This window comes from Ylistrum balloti, unplaced genomic scaffold, assembly GCF_031769215.1.
Source record: "Ylistrum balloti isolate Yb309-2 unplaced genomic scaffold, AGI_CSIRO_Ybal_v1 Utg369618, whole genome shotgun sequence".
In the NCBI taxonomy this organism is placed as follows: domain Eukaryota; kingdom Metazoa; phylum Mollusca; class Bivalvia; order Pectinida; family Pectinidae; genus Ylistrum; species Ylistrum balloti.
The window spans coordinates 1,204,916-1,229,156 of record NW_026781890.1 but is presented as its reverse complement, the minus strand read 5'-3'; the positions used below and the strand labels follow the sequence as shown (position 1 = coordinate 1,229,156).

At 33.8% G+C, this 24,241-nt stretch overlaps 1 protein-coding gene across 1 annotated transcript; it reads left to right on the top strand.

The window, feature by feature from the left end:
- The first annotated feature begins 22,047 nt into the window (after window positions 1-22,047).
- Window positions 22,048-23,836, top strand: LOC132549157 (galactose-3-O-sulfotransferase 3-like). The gene is made up of 2 exons (XM_060213081.1): window positions 22,048-22,076; window positions 22,612-23,836. The coding sequence occupies exons 1-2, from the start codon at window positions 22,048-22,050 to the stop codon at window positions 23,834-23,836; spliced, it is 1,254 nt and encodes a 417-aa protein (XP_060069064.1).
- The last annotated feature ends 405 nt before the right edge of the window (window positions 23,837-24,241 follow it).

Below are 24,241 nucleotides of genomic sequence, written 5' to 3'. Positions count from 1 at the left end.
AGTCCACCACATCTCCCTTGGGACACTTACAGTCCACCACATCTCCCTTGGGACACTTACAGTCCACCACATCTCCCTTTGAACACTTACAGTCCACCACATCTCCCTTGGAACACTTACAGTCCACCACATCTCCCTTGGAACACTCAAAGTCCACCACATCTCCCTTGGGACACTCATTTTACCACATCTTTCTCTGGACACTCACGCTGTTTTCTTCCATTCTGTCTTACTATGGACACATTTTCCCTGAACACCGAATTAGCTAACTACCGGTCTTATACTTTATTTGCGTATTTGTCATATCCATCAATTGAAATGAGAATGGAGCCCACCCATTTTTAATGGTCTTTGATTAAATTCCCGCTCTTTGCCGTACATCACCGATGACATATGACTTATGTCAGGGTCATAGCGCATAGTCGATTCCAATTAACAGTACATTTATATATCCTGTTTGAACTGACCATGTGCCCCCCTCCTCCCCCCCCCCCCTCTCTCTCTCTCTCTCTCTCTCTCTCTCTCTCTCTCTCTCTCTCTCTCTCTCTCTCTCTGCATATAATTTTAAGAGAATCAGCAATTTCTCCCGAAATAAAGTTCATTATTTGATAACAATACCCGCCAAAAGGATATAGATTATTTATAAGTGTTTCTTTAACTTAGTTTATCTTACTAATAGCCACTGTAACATATGTTTATCCCGACAATTAGCGCTACACTGTCCTTTAAAATATTTATTGATGAATTTGTAGGTAAATGAAGTGAACATTGACATACATTTGTCGATAAAGAACACGTGACTCAGAAATAGAACAGGTGTGTTTTGTTTAATTAGTGAAGATGTGACCAAGTAATTGACCCCGGTGAAATGTTTGCTGTTAAATATCGTGCATTCAGACATCCCGAGTTCCCACTACTTTTTGAAATTGAAATTTCATTATTAATAAACGAAATTTGTTAAATGCGGATTTTTTTGCACACCTGAAAAAGTATATTCTTAATCAAACATAAGCATGCTGCGGTTGATTTAAGAAATGACTCAAATGATTTTAATACATTTCATAATGAATAACTTTGAACTGGAGAAAAATCAAAGCATCATCCTGTGTTAGTGTGAAAGGTAATACCATTATACTACATCATTAGAAATAGTACATATTGCAGACCTTACTCGGGTTAGATACAGTGATGATATACAGAATCTACTGCGTTAACACTTCTGATTAGCGACAAATCTTAACAATGACACAGTCGCTATGATACATTTAATTATGTCACTGCTATTGATTCAAACAACTGATCACGTGATATACATCTCGGCTCAGGAAATCAGAAGTACTCATTAGCCCTAATCACATTTCTCATAGGCATTAATACAAATCTGACGAATACAGGTCAAACTATGTTTCGTCTTTAAACGCGGGGAGATTATTCCAGATCACTTCGTCATTTGATATATATCATTACTTTACATCCTACTTACTGTTATATATATAAGTATATTAATTTTATATAAAGAGAACATTGAGATATCGTCCTTTTATAAACCAGGATTCGTTGAGTGCGCAAGCATTTTACGTTGAATGCGTTTCGCTGCATCAATATTACGAACAAACAGCTGGCTCCTAATGATGAGGTATTGACGAGCATGTTTCCACTGGACACAGAATGGTGCGGCGAGTGTGTGTTCCAGTGGACTTTGTAGTGGACGCACATGTGTGCAATTACTGTGCTGGAATGTTCTAAATGAGAACTTGTTGGACCATGTTTGGAATATGTTACAGGACGGGACGCCATAGGCGGTATGTATTATACATGTTTGTTGTCGCGTGTGATTTATATATACTTTCCAAGATTCTGTTAAAATTGCTGTGACCATTTTATTCAATATTTCAGACAAATTATAGCCATAAATCCTGGTTAATTTATTACAATTATTTGATATCATGAATACTTTTAAAACAAGTATTTCTCAGAATGATTAAAAACGGTATCTAAGAATAGAATTTTATTAAAGATCCATAAAACTACATTTCGTGTTCTACTTCAGAAAGTTACACAACTATAATATTAATATATTTTTCCACATTATAGCTTCGAAATGACATTCACAAAGAATAAGTATAAGTACATGCATTTTACGAGTGAAATTTGATATTTATATCATATGAGGAATTTTTTCCACATTTGTCAAAAATTGTGTGATGGTGTTTTCTAATGATCATATGACAAATATGTCTTGATACAATATTCAGATTTTGAAACCCTTCACCAGAAATGTATCATTTTACATTTTCTCATTTTTTAAGAGGAATTCGACTACTTCCAGATCCATAAAGTTGTTTTGGTTTTCATCGTTAGTAATTCTTACAAAATGATAATGTTGTTGTCCGATCTTCTATGCTTATATCATATACCTTCTATAGCATTAGTTATGCTACTGCCAAAATATGAAGAGTTTATGAGTGTTTTTTTTTCTCTAATTTTACAGTTTTTTTCCCAAACAAATATAGTATTTAACAGTGGTGATTATCTATCTATACAAAATAAGTCGAAATTTTTTAAAGAAAATTTGCTGTTAGATGTTTATATCAGTCGTACTGGCACGAGACTGATTGAAGATGCTGTCTATTTAAGGCGGTCAGCTATGCCTTCATTCTGTTCGCGTTTGCTGAGGTTAGTGGTTTACATTTTCAGTACAAGTTAAGCGATGCTATGTTCGCCATATTAATCTTACTAGGGTATATTTCATTCAATAATTAAATAACTATCAGATGCAAAACAAGGATATTGAACACAGACAGCTGAATTTCTATGAAAGGATGACCCGTTAATCTGTCTCTTAGTTATTGTATGTGTAACATGTGTTTATCAGAACAAGAACCGGGAAGTATTTCAAATGCTGTATCGATTGACATTGAATTAATTGTTATTAAGATTTAAACACTTTTTTGTGGATCACGCGTCCTCAGATCTAAGTGTGATTACTACTAGATGTTTAAAGAAGGAAGATTCCTTTATATCTGTGCATTGATTATACTTAACGGCGTCGTTAAATAAGATCATTGTTATGGAGATTCGCAGGTAAATAGTGAGTTTACAATACAATACAATATACAATACAAAATTTGTTTATTAAAGTGTCATATATCACAATTACATCATATGTAAAGTACACAATATAAAACCATAGTGAGACCGTTGGGATCAATCATATTAAACTAAACCAGGTAAATCCAATATCATGAATTAAAACTTACTTATCACAGATCGTAATCCAGAGAACAGGTGATTGGGACAGCCCCTACCTAACAAGCTCTCTGGATTATATACGAAATATATAAATTATAATATATATTGTAATACTAAAATAGGTCTCATCCATACTGTAGCTACATGTTATATATGAAATAATAAAACAATACACATGGCAAAAATTATTTATGATACATTCATCAGTAGTGAAATTTGGCATTCCAAGGGTTGGGGAGAACCCTACCATCGAGGTTTGCCAAACTTACGCTACCTACAATAATTAATTATAATTAATAATAGATAATCAATCGATATAAAAAAGTTCCTGATTTACCCAACGAATCAATTAAAGCATATATTCTAAAAATGTAATCATACGTGATATTCAGCCAGAAATGGCTTACAAGACACTGTTAAAACATTGATTACTCACTTAAAGTGCTACGTCTCCGGAACATATTGTATAAATTATTAGCAAGTGGAATTTGTAATTCCCTGCAAGACATTATAAAATCAAATTTTTCTAAATCGTTAAGGCTTCAAAAATCATTTCTTATTTCGATTCCTGCTCTAAATAAGGATGATCTAATATCATTATATACATTACATTCAATTAAAAAGTGTATCTCATCCTCTATCGAATTATTTACATTTGTACATATTTTGCAAACACGGTTCTCTAATGGAATCTCAGGTTTGGTAAATCTGCCGGTTTCGACTGAAAGAGGTAGAGAACCACATCTTAAATTAAAAATTACCCTCCGTTTATTTTTTTTTTTTTTTTTGTGTCACGAGTTTGACATAAGAATCTGGCGCTAACTCAGATTTAAAGGTTCTGTATGTTCTCAACTTGTTACCGTTTACACTATTACTATCATTCCACAAGCTGTTGTACCATTCCTCTGTATCTATAGTAATTAACTTTTCTTTAATATTTCTTATCTTGTTTCTAATAGAAAATGTCGAGTTTACAATTTCACTTAATTTTTTCTCTTCTATGACTGTAATAACTCTAGAATCCCAGGATTTTTTTCAACCTTACAGACCATAGGTGTACTTTTTTCATAAGACGGCTGTCGTTACAACACTTTATTCTTAAAAACAGGCGTACCGTTTCTAAAACCTGATTAACATTACAAGAATGCCATCCCATATCACCTCGGAGGGCTAAGTTACTTGATCGACGGGAGGCGCCTAAAAAGTATCTACACGCTTTGTGGAGTACAGTGGACACCTCACGGTATTTATTTATACCCCATATTCCACAGCCATAAAAAAGAACCGGTTGAACTAAAGTTTGATATAACTTGTTAAACACATCATATGTTATTTCACCGGCATGAGAATATTTTACATACAACGATGTTAGTGCTCTGCTCGCAGATTTACAGAGTTCTTTTACAGTGAAATGCAAATCCATGTGCTCCTCAAACCATAGCCCCAAGTACTTGTACTTAGTATTTAAGGCGATAACTATATCACCACATGAAAACGTGTGATCAGTAACAGGCATGGAATTATTTCTAAAGTGTACTACATTAGTTTTATCTTGATTTATTTCGATTTTCCACTTTTTACACCACATATTTAATACATTCAACATCTTTTTCATTGACTTTTCGTCGGGTCCAATGAGAGCAATATCATCAGCATAGAGAAGAATGGAGGTGACACATGATTCTATATCTACTCCACATTTTAAATCATTAATGTCTTTAGCTAAGTCATTTATGTACATGGAAAAAAGTGTCGGTGATGCGTTACAGCCTTGTTTTAAACCTTGCTTCATAGTTACAGGTTGAGTAAGAACACGGTTTATTCTAATTCTACATTCATAATTAAAATATAAAGATTTAATAGCATCCAAGAAATATCCATTTAAACCATAATGTTCTAGCTTAGCCCACAAAAGATCTCTGTTTACACAATCAAATGCTTTCTTCATGTCAACAAAACATACAAAAGTAGATTTTTTCTGGATTTTTCGGTTATTTATGATAGAGTACAATAAATACTGGTGATCTAAACAACTTCTATTCTTTCTAAAACCGTTTTGTTCATCTACAAGTAATTCATTCGTTTCTAACCATTTTGACAACCGATTATTTAAAACATCGGCGTAAATTTTACATGGGATAGATATAAGTGCGATTCCTCTGTAGCTTTGAGGATTCAATGGATCCTTTCCTGCTTTTAAAATGGGGTTAATAATACTCTGTGTCCATTTGTCTGGTACTATGCCATTATTAAAACAATGAACAATAATTGTATATAAAAGATCAACACAAACTGGGTTTCTGAGGACATTGGTCTGAATATTGTCGATACCGGCCGCTTTATTTAACTTAGCGCGATAAACAGAATCTTCAACTTCTTGACGGGTTATAGGTAGGTTCAATATAGTACTGTCGGTGTCGAGCTTAGGCCCCAATATACTTTCTATGTCTTCTGTTACAACTGTAGCGTCTGACGTGTCAGCGCCTTGAAGATTCTGGAAAGAATCGTACCAAACTTTTAAAGATTCATCACAGTTTTTCGTAATGTTACCACTTGCATCTCTCATTGTATTTGGTATGGTATATGATCTCTCTCTTTGCATACCAAGCTGACCTATTTTCTTCCAGAAATCGGTAGGGGAATTATTACACGTCGAGCAATTCATCTTGTTTAAGTTTTTGGTATCGGTGCTTTTCTTGTCTAAGTGTTTTATTAAAAAGTTTACGGTCATTTATATATTGAATTTTTAGTAATCGCTTTAAATTTGCATGACCCTTACACTTAAGCCATTTTCTCTCACTTTCATTACGCTCGTGAACTAAGTTCTGTAACTCTTCCGTCCAATAAGGTTTCCGTCGCAGAGTAGAGTTTATTCTCCCCATACTATCTCTAACCTTTAGTGTTGGTAACTTAGCCTCCATTTCGCTTTCTATTAACTTAGTAAAGTCGCTGTATGCTTGGTTAACATCGGAGGAAACCTCTAAATCATGCTCTATTTCGTCAATTGCCGTTAAAATTTTCCTCATTGCATCATCATCATTCATGAAATTTTCAGGAATATATTTGGTGTCGTATCGTTTAGGTCCATTACACTTTGTTTTCGTGACATCTGTTTCATTTTCTACACTACATAAATTGATTTTGAATTCTAGCAAGGAATGATCAGGAATACGGTCAATATGATTTAATGACAAGCGTTCACTAATATCAGACATGAGCTGAACATTAAAATCTTTAACGCTGCTCAATCCTTCATGAGATACTAGTAAGTAGTCTACAACCGACTTCCCCTTTGATGACACCTGGGTAAAATTTTGGTTACCTAACCTGCCGTTAACAATACAAAAATTGGTATCAGAGAGGAAATCGATCAGCTGATAACCATGATCATTTATGGTACTGTCGATAACGATACGGTCTGTTATGTCATCGACACCTTCAACATAATCAGTAAGGTCACCACATCTTGCGTTGAAGTCCCCAATCACATAGACATGTCCTAAGTTTTGGTATAGATAAACTTTTTCTATCAAGCTACTAAAGAAACTTTCCGCGTCAGAAGCTCGTGAGGAATCTTTAGGAGGGAGGTAACATACGCATATTACAAAAACTTCACCATCACCATCATCGAGTTTAACCCATAGACAATCTTCAGTTGAATCGTCAAGTGTGACACACTTATATTTTTGGTAAAAATCCTCTTTTATGAAAATACATACACCACCACTGCCTCTTTTGGCCCTAGAATTAGTTTTTCTGTTTTTATATAAACACTTGTAACCTGTCATATTGAAGTGATGTTTATCTCTCCAAAATGTTTCGGCACAACAAAATATATCAAAATTGAGGGATTTCACAACTGTTTCTCTGAAAAAAGAATTTTGAGAACCTTTAACATCTTGTCTCATAGCCCATCCACCTACATTGAGGAAACCTATATGTGCCTTACCCCGCGACTCCTGTGCTTCCTACCTCCATGCGTTTCGTTTCGAGTCCGACCATCTAGAAGTTTGATCTCTCCTGTTATTACGTCCTCTCTGGTTGTACCTATGTCTGTCCTGAAATCCGTCTCTATCCTCCTGGAAACTGCTGCGGCGTTGTTTATAGGGTGTCGAGTCCCTTCGTGGGCCCCGTTGTCCGTCACGCTGCCCGTCATGGTGGAGTGATCCAGAATACGAGGATGTACTTCGTTCACCCCAGTTGTTGTTACCCGTGCGATCACCCCAGGTACGTGTGTGCACGGCCGTATTTTGTTCTCGTGGTCCTTTCTGTGCTAGTCTGAGAGCTCGGTCGGCCTTCAGTTCAATGTTACTTTTGTCGTTGTCGATGTACACGTCTTTGTATTTACTGTTGCTTCTTAGTTTTGACTTTGTGCTCATTATTTTTTGCTTATTTTCTTCTGTTGTGTCTAATGTTACAATTAGCACACCTGGGTATGTGTTCCTAGATTGTTTACGCTCCACGTTTTCTAGGGTGATGTTCATGTTTAGGCCTTCATGTAGGAGTTTTTTTACGTTTTGTTTGGTAAAGTCTTTACCATTGTCACTCTTTTCTTGTTTTAACATTTCCAAATTTTTAATTACAATGTTCCTGTGTTTGTTGTTTGAGATGTCTAAGCAATGTCGGTCATTGACACTCGTATTTCCCCTTGTCCCTTGGTTAAGTTCATCCCTGAGCGAATCACGCAAGCCTTTCAGTTTTCTGTCCACCTCCATTCTCATATTTTGGATTTCTTTTTCAATATCACTTTTAGCTTCCTTTTTCGCATTTTCAACTTCAGTTTTAATTTTGATTTGTAAAGAATCAGTTATTTTGTTTTCAAGATTGTCCATTCTTTTCGTGAATAAATAATGCATGCTGGACATGTTGTCTGTTAGTGAAGATATTAGGTCTTTGATATGTGCGATGTCCGTTTGATCAGACCGTTGGGATGAGGTGGGATTGGTGACGGGGGGGTTGGTAACTGGGGGGTCAGGGGTAGGGTCAGATTCCGGGTCGTGTTGTTTTTTACCCTTACGTTTCGATAATTGTTTTAATTTCGGTTGAGTCTTACATTTCTTAGTTTTTGGAGTACAACACTGATCGGTATCGTTGGCCTTTTTACGTTTTCTCTGTGTGCCACTCACCTGTACAGGTTTCTGCACGAGCGCAACAGTGCTGTCCACTCTGTCACTGTCCGCTTCACTGACTGTCATCGTTGTCGCCGTTGCTGACTCGATGTCACTAACACTTTGTTGAGATAAAGTTTCGCTATTTATCTCGTCACATTGAAGTATCTCAAACATGTTGGAGTCCATCATATTTCCGAAGCTACTAACTTCAATCCGATAACAGTTTTTAAGTCAATTTAAGATTATGATGAGAGCTAATTCACACCAGTCTTCTCTCTTACAATAATTCCTCAAATCTCATGACAGACTGACTTTGTCCAACTTTGGTCATAGAAACAAAATATCGTTTTTCTTTAGGAATAGATTTCCAACACGTACTTAAAACACAGAGTTTTCAGAAATTGATTTATATGATGAAGAGAGTCATTTTTGCACATTGATAGACATTCAACATATGACATTAAAGGAGTGTTTTACTTTATAAATAAAAAATATGGTTATAACAGTCGTCAACATAATATCACCCCTTTTATAGTCATAATGTAACATGTGTCATGGTTTTAAATCTGCAGTGATACCAACAAAAATTAAATACTGGCATGAATATTCTGCGCCGTCCATGATGGTAATATAGTATATTCTAACCCTTACGTGGACAGTTCTGATTTCGAATATATCGATGCAGCACTTCTTTGTGAAATATCGTGATAATATATCGATGGTCACATGACACTAATCACGATGCCACGACCTTTGTGATAGGAATGATGACATGAAACACACGGAAATACTCCAACAATAACAATAATGATAATAAAACAAAAGTTATCATATACGTTACGATGATTTTTTTTTCTAAAAATGCAGATGAAGACGCAAGAACTACTAAAATGATACGTTGCCATAAAAACGATTAGTACAGAAAATCAATCTCAATGTTATAATAACAGAGACAGCGTTATAGGGCCAGTTCCAAAAAAAATCATTTTATGACCAGGGTCATTTGATATGTATAACAATAAAATTGACTTTCTTCGAGATTATCTTAAGTTAAGCAGAATATAGTAAAACCATGTTATCTACTACGATAAATAAACGTTTAGAATGTGAAAATGTTTTGCAAGATATTTGTTACGCCTCATGAGAAGCAATATTATCGGTGTAATGCTTCAAACAGCTGCCTCTTAAGTGACCAAATCAACTATTTTCCGCCTGAAGCATATCAATCCAATTACTTCTGTGTGGTTTAGCATAAAACTCTCCATAAGAAAACTGTTTGAGCAAACAGACTGATTAGGACGTCAAAACTTACCTGTCCATACCTGCAAATAGAGCAGACTGATTAGGACGTCAAAACGTACCTGTCTATACCTACAAATAGTGCAGACTGATTAGGACGTCAGAACTTACCTGTCTATACCTACCAATAGAGCAGACTGATTAGGACGTCAGAACTTACATGTCTATACCTACAAATAGAGCAGACTGATTAGGACGTCAAAACGTACCTGTCTATACCTACAAATAGAGCAGACTGATTAGGACGTCAGAACTTACCTGTCTATACCTACAAATAGAGCAGACTGATTAGGACGTCAGAACTTACCTGTCTATACCTACAAATAGAGCAGACTGATTAGGACGTCAAAACGTACCTGTCTATACCTACAAATAGAGCAGACTGATTAGGACGTCAGAACTTACCTGTCTATACCTACAAATAGAGCAGACTGATTATGACGTCAGAACTTACCTGTCTATACCTACAAATAGAGCAGACTGATTAGGACGTCAGAACTTACGTGTCTATACCTACAAATAGAGCAGACTGATTATGACGTCAAAACTTACCTGTCTATACCTACAAATAGAGCAGACTGATTAGGACGTCAGAACTTACCTGTCTATACCTACAAATAGAGCAGACTGATTAGGACGTCAGAACTTACCTGTCTATACCTACAAATAGAGCAGACTGATTAGGACGTCAAAACTTACCTGTCTATACCTACAAATAGAGCAGACTGATTAGGACGTCAGAACTTACCTGTCTATACCTACAAATAGAGCAGACTGATTAGGACGTCAAAACGTACCTGTCTATACCTACAAATAGAGCAGACTGATTAGGACGTCAGAACTTACCTGTCTATACCTACAAATAGAGCAGACTGATTATGACGTCAGAACTTACCTGTCTATACCTACAAATAGAGCAGACTGATTAGGACGTCAGAACTTACGTGTCTATACCTACAAATAGAGCAGACTGATTATGACGTCAAAACTTACCTGTCTATACCTACAAATAGAGCAGACTGATTAGGACGTCAGAACTTACCTGTCTATACCTACAAATAGAGCAGACTGATTAGGACGTCAGAACTTACCTGTCTATACCTACAAATAGAGCAGACTGATTAGGACGTCAAAACTTACCTGTCTATACCTACAAATAGAGCAGACTGATTAGGACGTCAGAACTTACCTGTCTATATCTACAAATAGAGCAGATGCAGATTTACCGTCTGTTTCTGAGCGTTATGTGCAAATCAGTTGCAGCATGATCGTGCTTATACTAAACATACTCGAGGAAGCAGACACTGGACATTGATTTTGACTTGTGTCCTCAAAAACAACAACTGGAATGTCTTGATTCTGTCGTGACTTTCCGATGACCTTCGCATTCACACAATGTTCGGAATAAATATCTATTCGTGTCTTTGTAAGCGGTATGTGGTTTAAATCTTCCTTTTTTAATTTCATATTTATCATATATGTTTTATATATTAGCTGATGCTCGATATTCTATCAAGGGTATGTTATTCTTCTTTGTGATTTAATGTTTTCTTATCATATATTTTCACGAAGTTCCTATGGCGATGGAAAAATGTTGCAAACACAAAATTTCATTCGTACACGTGATAAAATCACAATGCTTCAACTTGTGATACCATAAATGATCACGTGATGAAATGACGAAGCTACATCTACTGTGATAAGATCAATGATCACATGACACAAATCTATATAGAAGTGTAGTGTATCTATATTAATGTGTGGTATATATATATATTAAAATGAAGTATATACATATTAATGAGTAGTGTATATATATCAAAGTGTGTTGTATTTATATTAAAATGTGGTATATCTATATTAAAGTATGGTATATTTATATTAAAGTGTAGTGTATCTATATTAAAGTGGGGTATGTATATATTAAAGTGGTGTATATCTATATTAAAGTGTGGTATATCTATATTAAAGTGTGGTATATCTATATTAAAGTGTGGTTTATCTATATTAAATGTGTGTATATATATTAATGTGTGGTATATCTATATTAAAGTATATCTATATTAAAGTGTAGGTATATCTATATTAAAATGTGGTATATCTATATTAAAGTGTATATCTATATTAAAGTGGGGTATATATATATTATAATATTAAAGTGTGGTATATCTATATTTAAGTGAGGTATATCTATATTAAAGTGTGGTATATCTATATTAAAGTGATATATCTATATTTAAGTGAGGTATATCTATATTAAAGTGAGGTATATCTATATTAAAGTGTGGTTTATCTATATTAAAGTGTGGTATATCTATATTAAAGTGGGGTATATCTATATTAAAGTGAGGTATATCTATATTAAAGTGAGGTATATATATATTAAAGTGTGGTATATCTATATTTAAGTGAGGTATATCTATATTAAAGCGTGGTGTATCTATATTAAAGTGTGGTGTATTTATATTAAAGTGTGGTGTATTTATATTAAAGTGTGGTGTATTTATATTGTGAATGGTTGAATGACAGGTAAAAGATAACAAGCTGCAGTTTCTTCACTAAGTTGCAAGAACATTATGGAGAATCTTTTAAATGTCCAAGAAAAAGGTCATAGCTCAAATTGCTGGCTTCATTTCAAAGTTGATACGTGATTACATCTTTATTTCGAATGCCGTGATTTACAAAAGTCTTTATTGTAAAAGAAACAGTTTCGCCATTTTTGAACAACAGATATTTAAATTGTTATAGAGAATTTACATTAGATAAATTGCAATCGCAAGCAAACGAGTCAAATTATCTAAGTATACTTGGGAAATAGCGACAAATGTAGCTTGTTGGTCTGCACCATGGAGCATTGAAATATCTTGTCGAACTAAATGGATATCTTTTATTTTCACTATGCTATATAAAAGGTTACACTATATCCTTCGTTTGCTGTAGAGACATGTCATCAAGTATCTTAAGTAGAACAACACAGTTTCTAGGCGTTGCTATGGTTGATAATTGACGTTCATTGGATTATCCCTTGATAAAGTTTTTCCTTTATATTTCAAAAATAAATCCTCGCCCATCATAATGAAGTGGACAATGTAGGGTTTAGAATCATATTTTTGCATTGTTCTGGAGATTACTTTTTGATTACTCTCAAATCTGTGTCTACTCACCAAAAACTAGCTTTACAGGAAATGAACTTTCCTTGGTATCTAAACGTGGTCAGGTTTTGAAGCCGCTCCTGGTAGGAACTTGCTGAAACTGAAGTAATTTATTACCATGACACTGTCATTAATTATAGACAGGTGTTTAGAAATAAATTCCTCCCATAGAGTTGTAGTTTTGGGTCGAAATCAGTGTTATTTGTACTTACAAGTCAGAAGTTAGAGGATGTTTTGTTTTTGGTTGTTGCTTTTTCATAGTTTTCGTTTCTCTATTGTTACTGTTATGTAGTTTAAAAATATATATATTCATTTAAGGATGTATTTTCATAACCAATTTATATCTTAAATATGTCCTAAAATTTAAGGGAAAATGCTAATGAACTGTTTCCTGTAACATTTAAAATTAATATTAATTTATGTATGTGAGGTCTATCAGAGAGAGATTCCCAAGAAAGTTCTTTACATGATGTATCAAATGAGGTACCTCTGCGTAATCCTGTAATGGCTCTAGCAGCTATTTAAATTGTTCCGTGCAATTGACCATAACATATTATTAAATAGGCATAATAGAAGATTTAAAATTGTTTAAAAGGGTTTAACTTGAAACTCATTTTTTAGAGTTTTAATGAATTTACCTATTTAAACGCTTTCTCGTAAATTTCATTTACTTGATGAATCCATCTACGGGAAATATTGCACATTAGAGTTTATGTGTAGCGAGGGATTTAACTTGGCCACCACAAAATATTTGGGTGTCTCTTTTCAAAGTGAATATAATTGATACAGCTGTTGAAGGGTTAAATGAATACACCACTCCTTCTGGTTACAATATTAGCTACGAGGTTTGATCGATAAGTTGTGAACCTCATATTTAAGGGCTGGGTACATTATTTTTTAACACAATCCCCTTTGCCAGCTATGTGAAATGACCTCATTGCCACTTTTAAAGAAGTCCTTCTCTTGGCTGTTCTCTGAAAGTCGTCCACTGCATATATGACGTCATCATCTGACCGAAAGTGACTACCGGAACTGGCCTTTTTCAGTTTTGGTAAAAGATGAACTGAGATTTCGCTTGAATTTAATATTTTTTTCTTAGCTGCCGAAGAAGTGATACATTATATGTGTCATTGATTTTTGTCCCTCTAGCAGATTAATCTGTCATCAGAATACCATCAACATCCCACGAAAACTGAGGTCATAACCTCTCACGCTAATGGAACAGTCTTTGCCTTATTTGGCATAAGTGAACCAGGATGCTTTCATTGTCAAGATTTTTGTTTGGCCTCTGTGGTGAAATGATCGACCTTCGTTTCATCCATAGTCACAATCTTTGCAGAAAGTGAGGAGAATTTTGTCCGTTTTGCAAATGTCACTTGCCTTGTTTACTTTAGAGTTTCATTTCGAACTAATCTATACCTTCCCTAATGAGAGCGAGAGTTCGATTTAACAGTTTTTTATGGAAAGGATTTCGTTGAGTTATTTTTTGCCTAATGTTAATTGTAAACCATGTTTTGTCATGTGATTTTCTTGTATCATATTCATGACGTACGTATTCCTCAGTTTGCTTCTTTGGGGATTATTCAGGATTATTGAAACTATTAACATCCTTGTTCTGGCAAATAGAGACACATTCAATATCATCAATATTGCTATTAATCCGATCTATGTCTGCGTTATCATAATAAAAATAATCATGTGAAGATTGTTTACATACTGAATGTTATGAGGCAAAGTTGAAAAGTGATAAGACAATGATTACTGCATGCAGAAGTAAGAATGGATGTATTTTTATAAAATTACTTATTTTAGTGACGATGACGTCAATAGGGGCAGCAGATGTGGGTTTTGTTTCTTGAAGATCGATTAAGAAAACTAGCAATATTATGTTTTGTTAGTAATAAACCAAAATGAGAGTGTGGCAGGAGGGACAACATCTGTATTTACACCAGAAACATTATCATCGAAAACTTATATCTCACAATTCATCTAACTTCCGCCAGTATTCAATAAAACATTCAGGTCAATAGATACGACCTGAAAGTCAGTTTTTACCTGTAGTTACTTCTAGCAAGATACGTTCTATACCGTTATGTTCTAGATCTATTCTACGCTTACTTAAAACTGTAGTTTTAATACTATTTACATCGATTCCTTTATCCTTCTGATAAAAACACATGAAATATTATCGAAGACATGGTCCCTATTGATGGGATAAGATGTGTTTCTGTCAGATGTCTTATTGTTTTTAGAAAGTTCATTATCAATCATTTCCGATTTGCTTTTATAGATCTAACATTAAGATGAGAGATATGAAAATTGCGCAGAGGTCCAGGATTTAGTTCATTGTCATTTCTCATCATTAGTCATAAAAGTATCAACAATGCGTTCAAATTTGATATTCGCTCAAAAAAGTTAAAATAAATAAATAGAGTATATCAGAATATATTTTGAGTTAAATTTGCTAATGCTACTCGCACAATGTACCACAGAAACAGGGCATCATTACATGTTTACCAAAGGGAGATAAACCTAGGCAATTTCTTAAAAACTGGCGACCAATTTCTCTATTGAATACTGTATATAAAATTGCATCTGGAGTGATCACAAGTAGAATTAAGACTGTATTAGATGAATTAATAAATATGGATCAAACTGGATTTATTAGTGGGAGGTACATGGGAGAAAACACAAGATTAATCTATGATATGATGCAATATGCAGAAGAATTTGATCTTCCTGGCCTGTTACTTATTATAGATTTTGAGAAAGCCTTTGATTCTGTGTCATGGAAATTTGTTGATGAAGTTTTACTTTTTTTTTCAATTTCGGACCTAGTATGAGAAAATGGATAACGACTTTGCGCAATAATTCTAAATCTGCAATAAATCAAGGTGGTAGCTTATCTCCCTTTTTCGACTTGAAACGAGGCTGTCGACAAGGTGATCCTATTTCCGCTTATTTATTCATATTATGTGCTGAAATTTTGGCCCTTAGAATCAGAAATAATAGAAAAATAAAAGGTATATTAATAGATGGGGAACCAATTCTATTATCTCAATATGCAGATGATACCACAGTTATTCTTGATGGTACAGAAATATCATTAAAAGAAACAATGAAGGAGTTAGATTTTTTTGCAAAACTATCAGGGTTAAGAATAAACGAATCAAAAACTGAGGTTGTATGGATAGGAAGTAAAAAATATAGTAATGATACTTTCTTTCCTGAATGGAGACTACAATGGGGAAATACAAAGTTCTCGGTTTTAGGGATAGACTTCGATGTAGATTTGCATAAAATAACAAAATTAAACTATGATAAAAAACTTGTGAAAATCAAAAGTATACTTAAAATGTGGAGTAGAAGACTACTTACTCCAATTGGAAGACTAACAGTAATTAAAACTTTGGTAATCTCTCAACTAAATCATCTTTTTATTTCACTTCCAAATCCTGATGAAACCTTTATCAAGACTCTTAACACAGAATTATACCATTTTCTATGGAATAGTAAAGTTGATAAGGTTAAACGAGACATTGTTATTAAAGAATATTTAGATGGGGGACTAAAAATGATACATCTTATTTCTTTTATAAATTCACTAAAATCTGTTTGGATTCGTAGATTACATTTTGGAAAAGGCAAGTGGAGAAATATTCTTCATGCTAAATTAAACAGTAATATACTTAGTAATTGTGGAAGTGATTTAATTCATGACAACATTAAGAAAACTAAAAATTTATTTTGGAAAGATGTACTAAAATCATGGCTGAAAGTAATTCAGTCTAGCAGTAGTAAAAACTATGAATCCTTTTTTAAAGTCTCCATTATGGTTCAATAATGATATAAAAATAGCACATAAAACTGTATTCTACAATGATTGGTATCAAAAAGGGTTATGGATTATTAATGATATAGTTGGTGATAATGGTAAGTGTCTTTCTTATGAGGTTTTCAAGCATAAATATAACATTAGGTGCAACGTTCTAAAGTATCATGGAATCACATCAGTAATAGCAAAAGCACTACACAAATACCAACAAAATAATGAACACGTATCTATAAAATATCCTTATATTCCATTAAGTTTAGAAATTATCCTAAAAAGTAAGAAGGGAGCCAGAGACATATATGATGTTTTAAGTAAAATTAATGTCACACCCACAGGTAAATTAAAATGGATTAACTACGATATTAATGATGACACATGGAAACAAATCTACATACTTCCTTTTAAAGTCACTAAAAATACCAAATTTCAATGGTTTCAATATAAAATTAATCACCACATTTTGACTACCAACTCTGTGTTGTTTAAAATGGGTTAATCTGATACCTCATTATGTTCATTATGTAAAACAAATAGAGAAACAATTGAACACATTTTGTGGGATTGTCAAGAGGTGAGACGACTGTTACTTAGCTTTGAGAGACTGTCTCAGATTTTTCGTATTTAACTTTATATTAAATAAGAAATCTTTCCTTTTTGGTTTCTTAAGCAATGATAAAACAAAGGATGCAGTTGACAATCTGTCAGATGTTTTATTGTTTTCAGAAAGTTCATTTTCAATCATTTCCGATTTGCTTTTATAGATCTAACATTAAGATGAGAGATATGAAAATTGCGCAGAGGTCCAGGATTTAGTTCATTGTCATTTCTCATCATTAGTCATAAAAGTATCAACAATGCGTTCAAATTTGATATTGGCTCAAACAAGTTAAAATAAAAAAAATAGAGTATATCAGAATATATTTTGAGTTAAATTTGCTAATGCTACTCGCACAATGTACCTACAATTTAATGACATATACACACACAAACCGGCGTGTAAATGGTAGAACAGTATATAATACATGAGACACATGGGAGATAAAGTATGAGAAAATAATCTCCTCTTGTGGTAGAGACACACTATACTATATTAACAAAACTTAAAGATTAAAATATCAAATTCTTTTTCCAATTTTGGAGTGATATTATAATTAGGTAAGTGGTGTACTCTGTACCGTCCTTGATGATAGTATCGTAGAATGTAAGTACACAGATATATGTATACACTCCATCAAAATCATATGTTACTAGAATTTGTTTTAGAAAGATAGATACAACAGTAGAAATACTACGTTTTGATTGCAAATTCTATAGACATGTCTGAATGATAAAATGACGCTGTATGTGAGAGTAGAATGGGAATGTGCTATAAGCATTTATAATTCAAATTCTATAAATATGTACATAAATTTGATGGAATGTCAAATCGTAATCGTTAACAGAATGATGACGACACATTAAAAGGGGATAAGGAACACGTAAGTTAGGCCATATATAAATAGAGGACTCGTTATTTACAGGGCACGAGACCATCAGTTACGACCGACCTCAATATACGTGTGCATTAAAATATGTTCAAAAAGTCACACGTTCTGTTCAAATACATGTGTGCATTATGGACTCGCTGTTTTATCAGGTGCATGTTGTTAAGTAAAGCTGAACCGTGGATTGAGAAGGTCACATACTGTACCGTGATTCTAAGTTGATCCTCTTTATTAACATTCTGACATAAACAGTATACTCGTTAGAAGCGGAGAAGAGTGAGGCGGAATATATTTCACAGGTTATCATTATCGTATTCTCACACTCCGATGACACATTTTAGCATATCGCTATAATACATTTCTCTGTGTCGATATTGATAATCCGCGTCAATGGGAAAGATGACCGCCAACTTTGGGCTAGCGTCAGAATTCATTAGGATATCGAGGATTAGATCAAGAAAATTATCCAATTAAAAGATGCGTTACATAACCATTATTATGGGATTTGTATTGAATATTCATAGCCGTGTTAAATGTAAGTGGAATATAAGGGCAGCCTACTTCATACCCCTAAAAGTATTTAAATCCGTCATCCCCGACAATAAACTAATTTACATCCCATGCGCCTAAAACTGACAATATACCGTTACTGTACAAATGCATACGTTCTTTTCCATTACAACTACAAACTTGCGTTAATCACTGACTCTCATCAAGAAGTGTGTTCGCCAATTTGTTTGTAAATTTGAAGTTGAGTTGCATTTCTTTTTCCTCTTGGTATATATTAACTTATAACATTAGAGTTTTGGAAATTGTTTTACAGACAGTGCAACTGACACGTTCGCAAACGTATGGAACTGTAATATGACCCACAAGTCAATCTTGTGTTGTTGTTATGGGTAGCTAGATTACCTGTTGAGAGATAATGAGACTTCGAGGTGACCGCCACAAGTTACATATATTATATGATTGGACAAATATATAGATACAATGTATAATATTGTTATCTTTTGTTGGGTGTAGGCACAGAATAAATACAGGTCATAGACATTCAACATGGGAGTATGTGCTTGTATGTTACATGAAACGATAGATATAGTGGCACTACTCAGATAATACACATGTACTTGACGCTATTCTAAAATTATCTGATGTATGGAAATTATGAAATTTATTTGGTTATGGGGCTACTGCAACTTCCCGTCTATATAATGATTTTTTGTTTTGTTCACTTTGAATTTTTCTCAATCGCCTCAAAGGTTTCAACGTTTAGGCCCTTATTAGCATCACTGGCGAGTCCTAGATGTTTGACTCTAATGTATCTCACTCTAAGTTATGAAATGGTGCTATTCACTTGTGTTTCTTTTGCACAATCTTTCAAGAACCACCATAATATAGTATATTTTGAATAAGACATAGTTTAATATGGAATCTGCTATTTTTCAGCAACCAACGCAAATTAATTTTTCAACCGAATATGAATCGAAGAAGACCTGTGATAATTATATATTCATATTATATATGGTCTAGATTAGGGACCTTATCATTATAATTCAAGGACACCGGATACTTATTTGCACAAAATATAAGTAGTATGTTACGGAATAAAAACACCTGTAAATTCATATCCGACGTATAGCGCGCATTAGAGACTTTATCATTCTAATTCAAAATTGTACACAAACTACATGTTTGTACGAGTTGAAAAAGTAATATACATACGAAACTGATCCCAATTTCTGTGAAAACATTCTATTGATCACATTATAAAAAATACAATGTCTAAATGTCTGTGATAATATTGATGATCACGTGATAAAAGTTACAATGTCTAAATGTATGTGATAAGATTGATGATAACATGACAAAATCACTATTTCTCAACATATGATATTATTGACGATCATACGACACAAACCCAAATGCTACACCTCCAGTAATAACAATAATGATAATGTAACAACAGATATGGTGTACATCATGTTGTTATTTTTTCTGAATTTTTCAGATGAGCTGTTTACACAAAAACTACTAATATGCACCATTTGCGATAACAATGATTATAACAGAAAATCAATCACAATGTAATGATAATTTAAACAGCGTTATAGGACTAACTTCAAAACGTTTTATTTGTAACAAGGTCAGCTCTAACGAAAAATCAGTCATTTGATATGTATTACTATGGAAGTTATTTAGTTTGAGATTATTCTACAGAAAAGAACAACATCAGACGTTATTTAATAAGATCAATAAACGTTTAAAATGTGAAAATGAATATGTTTATTTCACCTCAGGAGAAGCAGCATTATCGATGCCATTCCTCGAACAGCTGCCTCTTAAGTACGATGACCAAAGTAATTTGCACTATTTGGCGCCTGTAGCATATGAATCCTATTACTTCCGTGTAGCCGAGCATGAAATTTCAATACACAATCAGCATTACACCATAAAGAACATATCTTTCTAAAGCTACAAATAAAGTAGATGCAGAGTTCCCATCTGTCTCCAAGTGTTATATACAAATCAGTTGCAGTTCTATCTTGAGCGACTTTTTTATACTAGACACATTCGAGAAAGTAGGCACCGGACATTGACTTTGGTTTAACCTTGTGTCCTTTAAAAACCTGACGGGGTTGATTCTGTCGTGACTTTCTATGGTATCTGCATTACATTCATGGTAACGATAATATACTGGGCATTTCATGACATAGATTATTGTTTTTCAAAACATGAAGTTTTCGTTGAATGTCAACTTCGCATCCAATGTTCAAAACGAACAATGTTTGAAAAGACTTTATATGCGGTCCGTGTTCGATATCTTCCACTTTCTCTAAAACTCCTTGTTATTTTATAATTCTCCTATATATAAGTTCATGTCTGATATCATATTAGTGTTATGTTATTATGATTTATTTTCTTACTTTACCGAAATTAATTAATCTATTCATGGTTTTAACGATTTTAAGGTATCATAAACACAGAAATATCATTCTAATAGCGATCCCTAAGCCAAATCTGATATTAGGAGATTGTGGGACATATCGAAAGTAGATCTGTGACAGGCAATATGCTAATAAATCCTATTGTAAATTGCCATATGCTTTCAACATACCCTGAACGATCAAAAAGTAAAATGATTAAAGTTTGAATTAGCATTTCAGCTAAGGGTGTGTTGACAGCTCGTCTGATGACCAATATGTTGCATGAAAGACGAATTACTTCGGATGGACGAATATGTATGTAAAATTATGGTAATAAATTTAGTTTAGCATACTTGATACACTCGAACATCTCACCTGGTTTTAAGTAGTTTTGATTCTATAAGTCACTGTTACTTAATCTTTTTGTTTAATCCTATTGAATAGGGATTTTTTTCTGTTTTCTTCTCCTTGCACTAAACAGGGGTCTCCGTGTAAATCTTTCTTTGGTATTGATTCAAATGACACGTGTCGTCATTAAGTTGATATCATTGTTTATGCTTAAATATTCCTAGTTAGAATCAGTTATATATACGTGTCAACCCTCTAAGGTTAAAACTGAGGTTTTATTTAAGGCAATATCTAAAATTGTGTCCAGATTTCGGAAGTACATCTCGCTTTTTTCTTTGATTTTTGAAGCAAAGAAAATACTTTTTTGCAGTTTCGATATTTGCAAGGTCATAGTGCTTCGTTTCAACTCTACTTTTTTTCATTTATGAATTGATGACTTAAATGTGTATGCATATTGCCTTTTAAATAGGAAAATACAATAATCTAAATGGGCAGTTTCTTCTTCAAATTTTATTTCACATGCTGAAAATACTGTCTAATAAACGATAAAATTTGTATTAATAACTTACTTATAGGAAACAGAACAAATGAAACCAATATCATCATTGTGAAAATTAATATAATGATGACGGAACACCCAATATGGCACGACTGTTTTTGATAACGTCAGAGTAAAAGGCATTTTTAAGGAGGTCTATAACATAAATCTATGTATTTGATGAATTTGGTAACAACAACTTTGTGACCTGACTAAATTCCAAATACAAAATTGACGTTGAAAAAGTTATTGTCTCTTAATTTGTAACAATGACAAAAAATCAGTGTCAACCTTTATAGTCCCAGCTTTTCACAAACTGCGGTTTGTATGATCATCCCTTTTTCATGCTTGTTAGCTATAAATGTGTTTGATGTTGACGAAAACTAATTAAATGTTTACATATTTTTATTGAAAGTGTTTGAGATCGAGATGGATACTTTTTATCATATACCCGGGTTTTTTCCTTTTGAGAATGTGGCATTACTTAGATTGTTGGTGCCGTTGATTTCGCTCTGTCTTCTGGAACACATTATCATGAGCTTTTATTGTATTGTTGTCTTTTGTTTTTTACATACCTTTATTATATTTTGCTGCTTCAATTCGATTTTGAGTCTGAATTGTGATTTTGAGAAAATTTGTAAAATAAGCTAAATCTATTTTAATTGTAGGTTTGGGGTACTGGCTTGCTTATTGCTGATGGCAATGATGACCATCTTCCAGATACATCACTATAAAACGTCTGTATCGCATGGAGAAAACCATTGGGAACATTTCAGTTGGCGGACGCGTAATACATCTAAACAAGGTCATGTTAGAAGACATGGGATTGATATCAATAACTACGGTGAATCAAAGCGTCACATAGCCTTTTTGAAGGTTCATAAGGCTGCAAGTTCCACCGCTCAAAATATCTTCCTCCGTTATGCCAATCGGAGAGATCTGGTTGTGGTTATGCCGCATGTCCCAAAATTTTTCTATCCAAATATAATAAGCACAGGGTCCACTGTGACATCAAAGAATATTCTTCCGCCTCCAGCAAATAGATCCTACGAAATTCTTTGTTGTCATGTTTTATATAACAGAGAAGCGTTTGTGAAAATTATGCCAATAGACACTATCTATATTGGGATAATACGAGAACCTTTCGAACATTTCACATCCATTTTGAATTACTTCCGGCCCGGAGAAATATTGAATATCAATGATACCATGGCAGTTTCGAAATATTTACAGGAACCGTCACGTTACACAAAGCGGACTTCTAACAGTTACGCAAATAACAGAATGGCAAGAGAATTTGGCTTTCCATCTGATCTTTTTACAACACACAATAAAACGGAAGTGCAGCTCTATTTGCAGAAGTTAGAATCTGAATTCGAATTGATGATTATCGTAGAACAATTTGATGAGTGTATGGTCTTAATGCGTCGACTTCTAAATTGGAAATTGTCTGATATTTTATACATTAAGAAAAATGTCAAACATAAACTATTCGAAAAAATAAAGTTCACTGCCGGTGACGTTAACCTATACAAGAGATGGGCAGTGCTTGACTATGCCCTTTACGATCATTTCTATCAACGACTTCAAAACCAGATACGCATGCAGGGTCCTGATTTTTATGACGAACTACTTTACTTTAAACGTATGCGACATGATATGGAATTTTTCTGTAACCCCATGTTGGGAGCAAAAGGGACAACGATACATCAATTTGCTGCCTCAAGGTGGAATCCGGCATTCGTCATCACTGAAAAGGACTGTCATTACATGCATATTGGAGAAACAGCTTTCATTAAAGAGATACGTCTCAAGCAGTATGGATTTTTCAACGACAGGCCCGGAGAAGACGAAAACAACCGAACAAAAGCAGGAAACAAGACAGAGGAGTAATATTGTGTTGGATGGCCGATTCCTGTACCTGAAAAATGTACTGCCCATTGCATCACAAAGAAAAGTTCAAGTACCATGTGAATACAGGAAAATTGAAATTGATTCCCGATAGCGTTGATGATGTCTCATAATTCTTTTTGGTTGACAGGATTTAAAAAAAACTAAGGACTGGTTTCAAACCGATGCAAATAATTTATTGATAAATAGTGTTAATCATGTGCATTGACTATGACTTTAACTGGTAGCAACTGTTTTGGTTTTGCTTCTTGAACAGTATAATGCATTAGTATTGCGCACTTTGTTTTTGTTTTCATCATTATCATTTCCAGTTGTTTCTTTTTTTCGATCTCATCAATTTCCCTCGTTAAGCTCGAGATTTCACATGTATTGCTTCTCTCATCATCT